The sequence below is a fragment of the Xenopus laevis genome, chromosome 2L (genome assembly GCF_017654675.1).
Source record: "Xenopus laevis strain J_2021 chromosome 2L, Xenopus_laevis_v10.1, whole genome shotgun sequence".
Lineage (NCBI taxonomy): Eukaryota > Metazoa > Chordata > Amphibia > Anura > Pipidae > Xenopus > Xenopus laevis.
Window position 1 is genome coordinate 33,038,643 of NC_054373.1, and position 12,353 is coordinate 33,050,995.

The 12,353-nt window shown below is 39.8% G+C and overlaps 1 protein-coding gene across 13 annotated transcripts in view; it reads left to right on the top strand.

Annotated features, from left to right (window-relative positions):
* The window catches only part of myo18a.L (myosin XVIIIA L homeolog), a 193,543-nt gene that overhangs the window by 112,919 nt on the left and 68,271 nt on the right, over positions 1-12,353 (top strand). For all 13 annotated transcript variants that reach the window (XM_041581711.1, XM_041581712.1, XM_041581709.1 and 10 more), the window contains 4 exons: positions 5,866-6,007; positions 7,355-7,514; positions 8,405-8,591; positions 9,895-10,132. In XM_041581711.1, coding sequence (XP_041437645.1) covers positions 5,866-6,007; positions 7,355-7,514; positions 8,405-8,591; positions 9,895-10,132 — 727 coding nt within the window. The remainder of the gene's footprint in view (positions 1-5,865; positions 6,008-7,354; positions 7,515-8,404; positions 8,592-9,894; positions 10,133-12,353) is intronic.

Here is a 12,353-nt window from a genome sequence, read left to right on the forward strand (position 1 = left end):
CAAGAATACGATTCGCCGGCGGGAAGGCAATTGGGGAGATTAGTCGCCGTAGAGAAGATTTGTCGCTGGGCTACTAATGTCCCCACCTGCCACCACCTGTACCATACCACATACCGTAAGTAAACCACTCTAGAAGCTCTATTTGTTTAGGATAGCAGCTGCCATATTAGAAATGCAGTGGGGGTTTTTTTGACAGAGGACTCAAAGCAGCATTACTTTGAGGGTTTACTGGTGCATTTCATAGACCTTTCTGATAAAGCTTACTTCATTTTAACCTTTTCTTCTCCTTTAAGCAACCACTTCAAAGCAGTTTGTCTGTTTTCATGATGCTTTGTCTGTTGTCATTCAGTTTCATTATTTTTTTTGACAAGCTCGTCTCATTATGGAAAACATGGCTGCTCTCACTGGACTGGGATCAAATATACAATTAATTAAAGCTCGGTGACAAATGGCATATATCATTCTTGTAAACATTAACTCGAATGTAAACCCCTCCAGAGATTTTCAGAACCTTGGTTCGGTTATAGGGTCAAATACAGTTTTAGCGATGTTAGGAAAGTCTTAAATAACTATTGGGGTTATGTGATAAAAGGCACGAAGTTTGCCCTGGTGCAGTAACCCATAGCAAACAATCAGCAGGTAACATTTACTAGCCACATCTACTAGCCACGTAGACATCTTATTGGTTGCAGCTATGCTCCTGTGCAAACTTAGAGCCTTTTTTACACACAATGGGTATATCTTGTATCATCAGGCACCGTTCTAAGTGATTCTTATTGCAGTGCCTGAAAAACATCTCACTACAATAAGAATGCAAGCAGGAATAGTGGGAGACAGAGCAGACGGATATACGGAATTAAAAATGACTGCTACAAATTCCGTATAATTACCATATGGGTCCCAGTGCAGTCCATGTCTGAGAGATTTGCTGCTGATGCGCATGGGGCAAATTGCAGGTATCGCAAAACAAGACGGATTCCTTCTCCAGGAAAGTAGAGGGGTCGCGGCCCAATCACTGACAATGACTGAGCCGCCGGCAAGAGCCAGGGCATTATTATCCCTCTGCTTTGGTTAAGTGTAGATCCACATTAATGTGAAAAAGTAACAGAAATACTTGCAAAGTTTAATAGAATATGACAGCAGCCGCATGACTCATAAAAACGCTGAGAATAAATGTCTGTGGCTGAGGCTCTTAAGAAGCTGCATTTCAAAGCACTGCATAAATAACCATATGCTCAGATCTGGCAGGTTATGTAGCCAAGGTAGAGACGGAGAGTAGTAAAGCATTTGCACCCAAGAGAGCCTGTTGTGCCTCTTAAATTATTCATCCTGCTCTTATATTTAATTTATATAGTATTTATTCTATCAGCCTTCTAAATAAATAGGAGCTTTTAACCCTTGTTAAGAAACAGGGATGAGAGGAGGGTTACATGACCAGGAGAGCCCATGCATTGCATGGGATGCTAGAACTCTGTATAAATACCCTAAATCTAAATGCATTCACTGGTTATTACAGGGCTGATGGCTGATAACAGTCGTTTCAGTAGAGAGAACAGAGCCATTGGCATGTGTTATTTTATCTGCATATTTGTTTATTCTTCGCAGTGGGAGCAGCAGTAATTGTATACTTTTAGCAATGCACTCTAGACTGCACTTTTAGGAAAATGGTATAATTCTGTTTCTGATTCCTATTAAAGGAAGAACTTTCAGACAAATATAGGCAGTTACATTTTGGCAAAGCCATTGGTTGTTTTCTAAATGAATTATTGCCATTTAAAGTATGGAGAGGTATGGGACTTGAAATCCAGAAAACCATAGGTCCCAAGCATTCTGGATAACTAATCTTTCTGTAATTTGGATCTTCATACCTTAAGTCTACAAGAAAATTATTTAAACATTAAATAAACGCAATAGGCTGGCTTTGCTTCCAGTAAGGATTAATTATATCTTAGTTGGGATCAACTACAAGGTAATCTTTAATTATAACCGAGAAAATGGAAATATTTTTTAAACATTTCAAATATTTGGCTAAAATGGAGTCTATAGGCCCCCATACACGGGCCGATAAAAGCTGCCGAAAGACCAAGTCGGCAGCTTATCGGCCTGTGTGTAGAGCCCCTGACGGGCTTTCCCGATTGATATTTGGCTGAAAGTTGGCCAGATGCCGATCGGGCAAGTTAGAAAATCCTGTCTGATCTCGGCCAAATCTTTTCGTTGATGCAATCCCGCGATCCGACCATCGTTTGGCCTCCGTTCTGATCTGATCGCTGGGCCCACTTCAATGGGGTATATCAGGGTGATATCCGCTCGTTTGGCGACATCGCCAAACCAGCGGATCTCTACGTCAATGGCCACCTTAAGGGAGATGGCTTTCCCGTTATTCTGAGCTTTCTGGATGATAGTTTTCTGGATAACTGATCCCATGCCTGTGTAGCCTTTGCAGGCAATTTAATGTGCCTCAATGACCCTCGGAAATGTTTTTCTTGCTCATTGAAATGCGCAACGTGCAGCCCTCACAATGGTATTAATTATAACTGCTACCAACTCATTGATAGCCAGAAGCTGTTAGGAGTCTGTTGGGAGTCGCAGTCGATAAAACATCTGGCAAAGGTTGGATAAGATTGTCACAGTGGCATGAAAGGAAAAGCTGCTGTTGACTTTGTTTTCCCCTACAATTCTTTAAAGGGACTTTTATAATGACTTTATGATTTATAATCTTGATGCTGCAGGGCACCTTTTTAAAAATGTTTCTCTATTGAAAATGAGATAGCAACTTCCCCTCACCTGAGAGCAAAACTTACAGCCCACCTCTGTATGTTTCAGTAAATGGAACTGCAAGAGGTCTGCAGCCTCTTTAAATTGAATTTCCTTGAATAGCCAAACCATATACAGTTAAGGGACCTAATATCCAGAAACTAGTTATACAGAAAGCTTTACATTACAGGAAGTCCTTCTCCCATAGACTTCATTTTAATCAAATAATTCAAAATTTTAAATGTTTTCCTTTTTCTCTGTAATAATAAATGAGTACCTTGTACTTGATCCCAACTAAGATATAATTAATCCTTGTTGGAGGAAAAATAATTCTATTGGGTTTATTTAATGTTGAAATTAATTTTTAGTAGGTTTAAGGCATGAGGGTCCAAATTACAGATCCGTTGTCCGGTAAATTCAGGTCCCGAGCATTCTGGATAACAGGTCCCATACATGTATATCCATCTGTTTAGCCTGCAGGCGATTGATGGACAACACTGTAAAGGAGCAGTTCACCTTTAGGTTAACTTTTGGTATGATGTAGACAGTGATATTCTGAGACAGTTTGCAATTTATCTTCATTTTTATTTTATGTGTTTTTGAATAATTTAGCTTTTAGTTCAACAGCTCTTCAGATTGAAATTTTAGCAGATTATCTGGTTGCTAGGGTTCAGTTTAGCAAACCAGGCAGTGGTGTGAGTGAAAGATGAATATGAAAAAAATTGTATCCTCGTATTGAATAGTTTCTTGACTGCTGGGGTCAGTGACCCCACTCTGAAAGCTGAGACAAACCAGGAAGAAGAATAAAAAAAAAAACAACATATAAAAAGTGAAGAGTGATTCAAAAGTTACTAAGAATTGGCCGTTCAATTATTTGCCGCCTTAATCAGACTCTTTTCAGCTTCTAAATGGGGGTCACTGACCCTATCTAAAAAAACAAATGCTTTGTAAGGCTACAAATGTATTATTGCTATATTTTAAGTAGTATCTTACTATTCAGGCACTCTCCTATTCATATTCCAGTTTCATGTTCAAATAAATTAATGGTTGCTGGGACAGCTTGGACCCTAGCAACCAGATTGCTGAAATTGCAAACCAGAGAGCCACTGAATAAAAAGCTAAATCTCTCAATAACCACAAATAATAAAAAATGAAAACCAATTGCAAATTGTCTCAGAATATCACTCTCTACATCATAGTTAACCCTAAGGCTACCAGCCCCTTTAGAGGTGAACCATGCCTTTAGCGTTGGCAATAATTGGTTTTATATAGAATCTGTGTTGGAATACATGGGTTAGGCAGTATAGTCCCCTCTTCTAGTACAGAACTGATTACATGTAGAATAGATCGCTTTTCCAATTCTTCTCTTATACAAAGCATTACACATTTTTATGTTTTACTTCAGGGCATTTACTTACATGTACAATAAAACAGAGCAATGATGTTGTACATAAAGTATATCACTGTACCTCTCTCTAGGAAGTATCCGCATGATCCAAATTCGGGCTTATTTTTACCCTCTATTAACCCTCTGGCTTCCCTTTAGTGTTGTTTGGATACGAACAAGTTAAAGGATATAGCTTATTTTCTAGCCACCTACATTAATCATCCAGCAGTCACAGCAAGCTGTTAATTTCCCATCCATCTTCCTGTGTGTATGCCACATCTCAGGGGGAACCGGCTAAAATGTAGCTTCTCTAGAGGCCTTCCCAGTTTATTTTAAGCTTTATCAAAGGAAAGAATAAATCACGCTTTGGAAGATGAAAAATAAAAGGCAATTTAATGGTTTTCATTTTAAAGGGCCAGTAACAGCACAAGAAAAGTCATTTTAATTGACACACCAGTTATTGCTATCCTATTCATTAAAGAAAAAAAAAAAAGCTTTCTTTGAAGCAGAAATCTGGAGTTTTATTCTCGTCTCTGCAGCCATCTTTTATCTGCTGCCTGAAAGGAACCTTACTCAGTCAGAGGTCTTGCAGATATCATTAGTAAACACGTATAGGGGTATTAGCTTCTTGGGTATTGTTTGTCTTTTGAGGTGTGAGCAAAACACTCATCGTAATCAGTCATTGCCATGCACGTCTATTGCAGTTATTAATGTTTATATACCACCATCGATCCTCACAGTGCTTTACAGAGTACAAATACAAGACAGAATCGTTATATATAGACAAAAATTTCACCTGAATCAATTGACAGTTATAATTGGAGACAATAGGGGGAGGTTACTAGGTTGCCTGTAATTGCACATCATTCAGTGATCAGTTGGAGCCTCCTTGCACCAACATATTAAAACTGTGTTTTATAATTCATTGGGGGGCAAGCTGAAACAACCAATTACAATGAAAGATCCCATGTATTATAAAGTACCAGTCCTAGAGGTAAGGGCACCCAAGACAGAGTCCTGCATCCTATCACCCCAACCAAAGCTTTATTCCATTCGCAGTTCATCTTCATCTGCAAAACCCCTTCTTCCCCATAAGCGAATGAAGGCACATGTATGGAATTCATGGTCAGGTAGCTAGACCAGCAGGACCAAGCTGTACATACATCTAACATATTGTCCCTGGAGACCAGTCATTGTTCAGATATTCCAAACTATGGGCTTGTGTCTGCAGCTTTAGTAAAGAAGATGGGGCAGACCTGTTTGAAGCAGCTGGTGTTTACAGGTTGCCTATCTCTCTTTTAGTCAGCCAGATATTTTTTTTTAAGTAAAGAAGAAATAAGACTAAAGCGTTTTACTACAAAATAATGTGTTTTTACGATCTGAAGCATTAAGTATTGATTCTCTTCCTTAAGTGTATTTTAAATGAGAATTGAGAATTACCCCTGCGGACTTGACTGCTTTTTTTTGTACTTTTTTTTAAATTTTATGCTGTACCCTTTTACTGCCGTTCTATCAAGAAAATCAGGCTGACAATTAGAGAAAGCTGCCTTGAGCGGAGTAGAATGAGATTCTGGATAAGTGAAGAAAGTAGGGACAATTGCACTGATGAGGAGCTGGATGCCTATTCAGAGCCGATGCTTTGCGGTGCAGAAAGCGAGTAAGCGAAGGGACTGCTTGAAAAATGTCAAATGTATTGTGGGTAATTGGTTTCTGTCAAAATGTAGGTGAGGACACTGGCAAGGACTGATGAGGCCAGAGGTCTTTTGTGGTTATTGGAAGAAGAAGCACTGCAGCCCGGGGGCAATGAGGACACACTTTTGGAACGTCTATTTACTTACTATGGACCACAGGAAGGCGAGGAGCCTGGTAAGAAAACTGCCCTCCATTTACTCATCTGTTTGAATAGAATTCTGCAGTTGCCTTTTTTACCCACTATAAGCAGAGAATGCATTGTCTGCTAAGGATTTATGACCTTCCAAAGTCCCTTTAAGGCAGTGGTCTCCAACCAGTAGCTCGTGAGCAACATGTTGATCACCAACCCCCTTGTTGTTGCTCCAAGTGGCCTCAAAGCAGGTGCTTATTTTTGAATTCCTGGCTTGAAGGCAAGTTTTGGTTGTATGAAAACCAGGTGCACTGCCAAACAGAGCCTCCTGTAGGCTGCCAGTCCACATAGGGGCTACCAAATAGCTAATCACTGCCCTTATTTTTCACCCCAGAGACTTTTTCGTGCTTGTGTTGCTCCCCAACTTTTTTTTACATCTGAATGTTGCTCACGGGTAAAAAAGGTAGGGGATCCCTGCTTTAATTTATAGTGTTGTGTTAATGTTTCCTGAATTTCCCAGGACTTTTATTTACAGTTTCCTAAAGTAAACTAAAGTAACACCAGATGTATTGTACCCAAAAGCACTCCACACTCCGGAAAACATGTGGTGCATGGTTATGGGCCCATGGTCTTCAGGAAAGACTTGCTCTTCACTCATTGTTAACCTGAGGGCGGGGGTTGCCAACCTTTTTTTTACCCATGAGCCACATTTAACTGTAAAAGAGTTGGGGAGCAAAACAAGCATGAAAAAAGTTCCTAAGGGCTGTGGTTGGCTCTTTGGTAGCTCCTATGTGGGTTGGCAGTCTAAAGGAGATTCTGACAGTACATCTAGTTATTTGCAAACAAAACTTTTCTCCAAGCAGGTAGTTAAAAAATATGCACCTGCTTTGAGGCCACTGGGAGCAACATCCGAGGGGTTGGTGAGTGACATGTTGTTCATGAGCCACTGGTTGGGGATCACTGTGTTAGGGGGTTAGTTGGTCTATTACTGTATAATATGTTTATTACCTGTGCCATTGCACTATATAAGCATTGTACTGATACGAGTTAAGTTTTGCTGTGGCAAAGCTTTCCTTTATCAGAAGAGAGTACATTTAATGGGTTAACCCACTATATTTGCACGTAGCTGAGCTTGCACGTAGCTGAGCCTGCCTGTTTTTTTGTATATTATATTGTGCCATAAGACCTGAAAATAAATGTTTGATGTAGGTTAAAGTGACTTCTGTCAGGCTTCATCTTGAAGAAACTTTCAAGTGGGAATTGAGAGTGGAGAACTGCTCTGAATTAATGTTCTTTTCATGCGCATGCAATTCCAGGCTTACATATTGTCTGTCTGTTAAATTCTGTGTTGGCATATAGATGTTTTAATGCATTTCCTTTCCACTTTCCAGGCAAGAAACCTCTTCTTCAGAGCAGTAAGTCTCGGCACTTCTTGCTGGGTCACAGCTATGGCACCAACTGGGTGGAGTATGATGCCACGGGCTGGTTAAATTATGTCAAGCAGAACCCTGCTTCCCAGAATGCAGCTGCTTTACTTCAAGATTCCCAGAAGTAAGTTTAGCAGTATTCATTTTTGTCTTCTTTATACTTCTTATAGAGGAAAACCTTGTAATAGCAAATGGTGGTATTAGATTCCTTCTGGTCTGCACCAAACATTTATTCTATAATTGGTAGCAATCGTAATTTGTAGCAACCATAATTTGTAGCAACCGTAATTCTTCTCTTAGCTAAGTCATGCGTCTCTGACAGCTATTGCAGAAACATCATCCATTTATGACCACTATCAGTGATGCTACTATAGCAGGAATATGGTAGATCCTCTTAAGAATTATTGCAAACACGCATAAATAGGATCTTCTATGAACTTTGTGATCTTTGTCCTCTTAATGCCCTGTTCCATATTCCATATTCCATATTTTAACCCCATTTACAAGATTCCGTCAAGTTCCTTATAGTCATTGGTTGGATTTGGTCGTATAAAAACCAGATGTACTGCCAAACAGAGGCTCCGTGTAGGTTTACAATCCACATAGGGGCTACCACATGGCCAATCACAGCCCAAGAACATTTTTCATGCATGTGTTGCTCCCCAACTCCTTTCACTTCTGAATGTTGCTCACAGGGTCAAAAGGTTGGGGATACCTGCTCTACAGCAAGAACACTTACACAAATGTTTATTAAAACAGATAAGTAAGGCTCTATGATTAGATCTGGCCTTCAATAAATCATGTGCTGTATTATTATGTAATAATGGCAATGGAGTTTTAGCATGGAGCTTAAAAGAGCTGCTCAACTGTTGTAGACTGTGGGGACCTTCTGTAAATTACATTAGCCTTGTTGGAGTCCAAATGGAAACCTCCAATTTCTTTGCCTAGCTGTATTTTATGCATCAGGTCCTTCACTTTTGGATAACTTTATTTTCATGATTTCTTTTTTTTTAGGAAAATAATAAGCAGCCTGTTTGCTGGTAGAACAGGGACAGCCACAGTGCTTTCTGGCTCAGTGGCTGGTCTAGAAGGGGGGTCCCAACTTGCTTTGCGCAGAGCTACCAGCATGAGGAAAACCTTCACTACAGGGGTGGCAGCTGTGAAGAAGAAGTCTCTTTGTATTCAGATCAAACTGCAAGTGGTAAGTGACTTCTTGAGTGTTTGTCGAGCATCTAGTTATTCATGGTACCTGTTCATATCCTTCTGCATGTGGCTGCTGCTCCTTTACACTCAGTGTCCATTGTTTTCTAGTATGGAGATTCTGTGTTCTGTCTATATACAGTTTCAGTAGCTATATGCCATTACTTGTTTTTTTTTTCTCATGGGCACACCTCACACAATAAATCTTTTAGCCAGGCTGCTCCCAAGCAGTTTTAGGTTTTAACAGGAGATTAAAAACTGACAGGTTAGTTTTTACAGGAAATGAGAATTAATTGGGAGGGGGCGTGTGAATCAATGCAATCTGAAGAAAACGCAGAACCTGTAAACAGAGCTAAGCACGCCACACAAAATGTGCAAATATCAGCCAGTGTGGGAAGTCCTGTCCAAACTGCCTTAAAATGATGTGCACAACATTCCAAAGGTCAAGGTTGAATGCACTCACAGTGAACGTAGCAATACATTTGTTCAGATGGTGAACATATTGTGCTGTATATTCAGTCACTGTCATTTAGAACTATACATTCTTTAATAAATCCATTAGACAAATGCAAAGGACAACATAATAAGTGTTAGTGTCACAATGAAATTGCAGTTTATTTCTAATGGATTTCATCTTTGCATTTTGTAACTCTACTATAATGCTGCACTCGAGTGCTCGACTCCCTTCCTATCTATCATTTGCTTTCTGATTGCCAAAGGGGACGATATTAAAAGCATATCATTTACAGTTAAAGTACAGGATGAATTGTAATGCAGACAGCTTTTTTTTTTTTTTCCAGCCCAAGGAATTTCAATATGTAATTGTTTTTTTTTAACCAAAGAAAATGTTGGTTTTTTTTTTAATTTGATAAGAGGGATCTTTGGAAATGATGGAGTACTGTGCTTCAGTAAGCATAGCAATTCCTAAAACATGTTGTAGCTAGCTAGATATCCGCTGCCCAGCTATTCAAAATTTTGCAAAGTTTTCAAATTGGTTATTGGATCATCTTACCCCAAAGTAATTGACTTGCCTAATTTTGCCTGCAGCGATGCCAGTATGCCCTAGTGAGGCTGTATGTTGCTCATTCAGTGATCTTTTATTGCCTTGGTAACTGTTATTGCCAACATTTGGCAATCCACTAAATCTTATTTTTTGAGAAGTCGTAGGTTCAAACGGTTTCATCCATCAATTTCGAGTCCAAAGACATGAAATCTATCTCAGTTTAGTTCTGTGGGTTTGTGCATGTGCTGTGAATGCTACTGATAGGCCTATGGTTTATGCCTTTGCTCTTGTCTCCACGCAGGATGCTCTTATCGATACAGTCAAGAAGTCTAAAATACACTTTGTCCACTGCTTCCTGTCCAAAGCTGATGCTTGCAACAGTGATGCCCGATTAATACCCGCTGCCAGAATTGGCTCCAGTGAATCAGATCTGTCTGGAGAACGCTGTGATGCGGAGCTCATGCAAGTGGATGTCCCTTTCCTTCGGGCTCAGATTCGTGGGTCTCGGCTACTTGACGCTCTTCACATGTACAGACAAGGTGAGAACACAAACATTTAGCAAAAAGTGGCTTCAGCAGAAGGTTCCATTCTGCAATGGTTGCCAAATCAAATAATACCAATCTTGTCAAGTGTCACACAGCATGACGGTTACAGTTTTGGGGCAGCTTGCAGAAATCAAAATATGACATAAAGGTTCTCAACTTCTACGTCCCATCAAAAACTTAAATTGTGCATTTGGAATATTTCAGCTACTTGAGCAGTGTGCAGCTCCTGTCGTTTGTCACAAGCAGTGTTTGTGGTAATAACATACTAGGGGGCAAATTTACTAAAGGACGAAGTGCTAACGCTGGTGAAAATTTGCCAGCATGCCGTCATTACGGTACTTTGCCGATTTACTAACGGGCGCATTCGTAACTTCGCTAGCGAAAGAGACTGACGCTGGCACTCATTCACACTCCGTCACCAGGCGAAGTTGCACTCTGGCGAAGGGACGTAACTGGGCATATTCACTAAGATGCGGATTTTACTGAACGTTGCCTCTTGCGCCAGACTTGCCTTCGCCTCCTCAGACCAGACGAAGTGCAATAGAGTAGATAGGAGTTCCTCAAACTGTAGTTGAAAATTTTCTAAGTCCCAAAAAATGCTGGCGTCTTTTCCTTTTTTCAGGGTGATTTGCTGTAAAAGAGCGTACAAATATTTTGGCATAACAGGCTTCCCCCTACATTTCCTAACATAATGCACATAAACTATACACTGGGCTCATGTGTAGGGCATTATAACAACTCTATTTTCTTTTATTAAAGTTTCCCGGGCTTGTGTAATGTATTTGCTGCAACATATACGTCCATTCAACTTTAACTTCCCGCTGTATGCAAATTAGCCAACGCTAGAGCAACTTCACTTTGCTTGCCGAATTAACGCTAGCACAACTTCACCAGTGTTCAGCGCCCAGGACGCAACTTTGCATGTTAGTGAATTAGGGTTGTGCTGCCTGCAAAGCTGTCGCTGGTGAATTTTCACCGCTTACTAAATTTGCCGCTAGGTGTTCTGGTTGCCATATAGTTAGAGGCACATTTATCAAGGATCGAATTTCAAATTCATGTGAGTTTTTTAAAACTCCCATAAACTCAAAATTAGACCAATTGAAATCTATTAATAAAATCTAATTTTCTCAGCTGAGGAAAAAAAAAATCGACCCGAAAACTCAAATTGAATTCGATACGAATTAGAAAAACTCGAATCTAATTAAAATAAATCGGTTCAAATTTTTTCTCCAAAGAAAAAACTTGAATGTCAGGAAGGCTGCAAACATCGCCAGATTGATCCCTGGACCTCTCCCATTGACTTATACCGTAATTCGGCAGGAATTAGGTGGCGAATAGTCGAATTTGAGTTCTTAAAGGGCCAGAGTATGATAAATCTCGATATTTGAATTAAAACTCAAATCAAGGATAATTCACAATTTGAATTTGAGAGTTTTGACCAAACAAAAATTTGAATTTTCACTTCAACCCTTAATAAATCTGCCCCTTTTTGTCTGGCCCTCCATGGTGACAAGAGGCGGCGGTTCCAACCTCCAGTACAGCCTGATTTTCCCCTAGTTGTTCTGGCTGCCATATAGTTAGAGGTACATTTATCAAGTATCGAATTTCAAATTCATGTGAGTTTTTTAAAACTTCCATAAATTCAAAAATGACACTAATTGAAATGTATTACGGTAATAAAATCAAATTTTCTAAGCTCGGGGAAAAAAATCGACCCGAAAACTCGAATTGAATTCGATGCGAATTAGAAAAACTCGAATCTAATTAAAATAACTTGAAAAAAACTCGAATGTCAGGAAGGCTGCAAACATCACCAGATTGATCCCTGCACCTCTCCCATTGACTTATACAGTAATTCGGAAGGATTTAGGTGGCGAATAGTCGAATATGAGTTCTTAAAGGGCCAGAGTATGATAAATCTTGATATTCGAATTAAAACTCGAATCGAGTTTGGATAATTCATAATTCAAATTTGAGAGTTTTGACCAAGCAAAAATTAGAATTTTCACCTCGACCCTTAATAAATCTGCCCCTTATTTTATCTGCCCCTTATTTTCTGGCCCTCCATGGTGACAAGAGGCGATGGATCCAGGCCGGTGGTTCAGATACTCTTCAGCTATTGTCCTGGGAACATCGTACCAACCACCTGCCATTGGGATAACTTTGTTATATAAACCTACACCAATGTCAGCCCAAATGTGTGGATAGGGTCCCA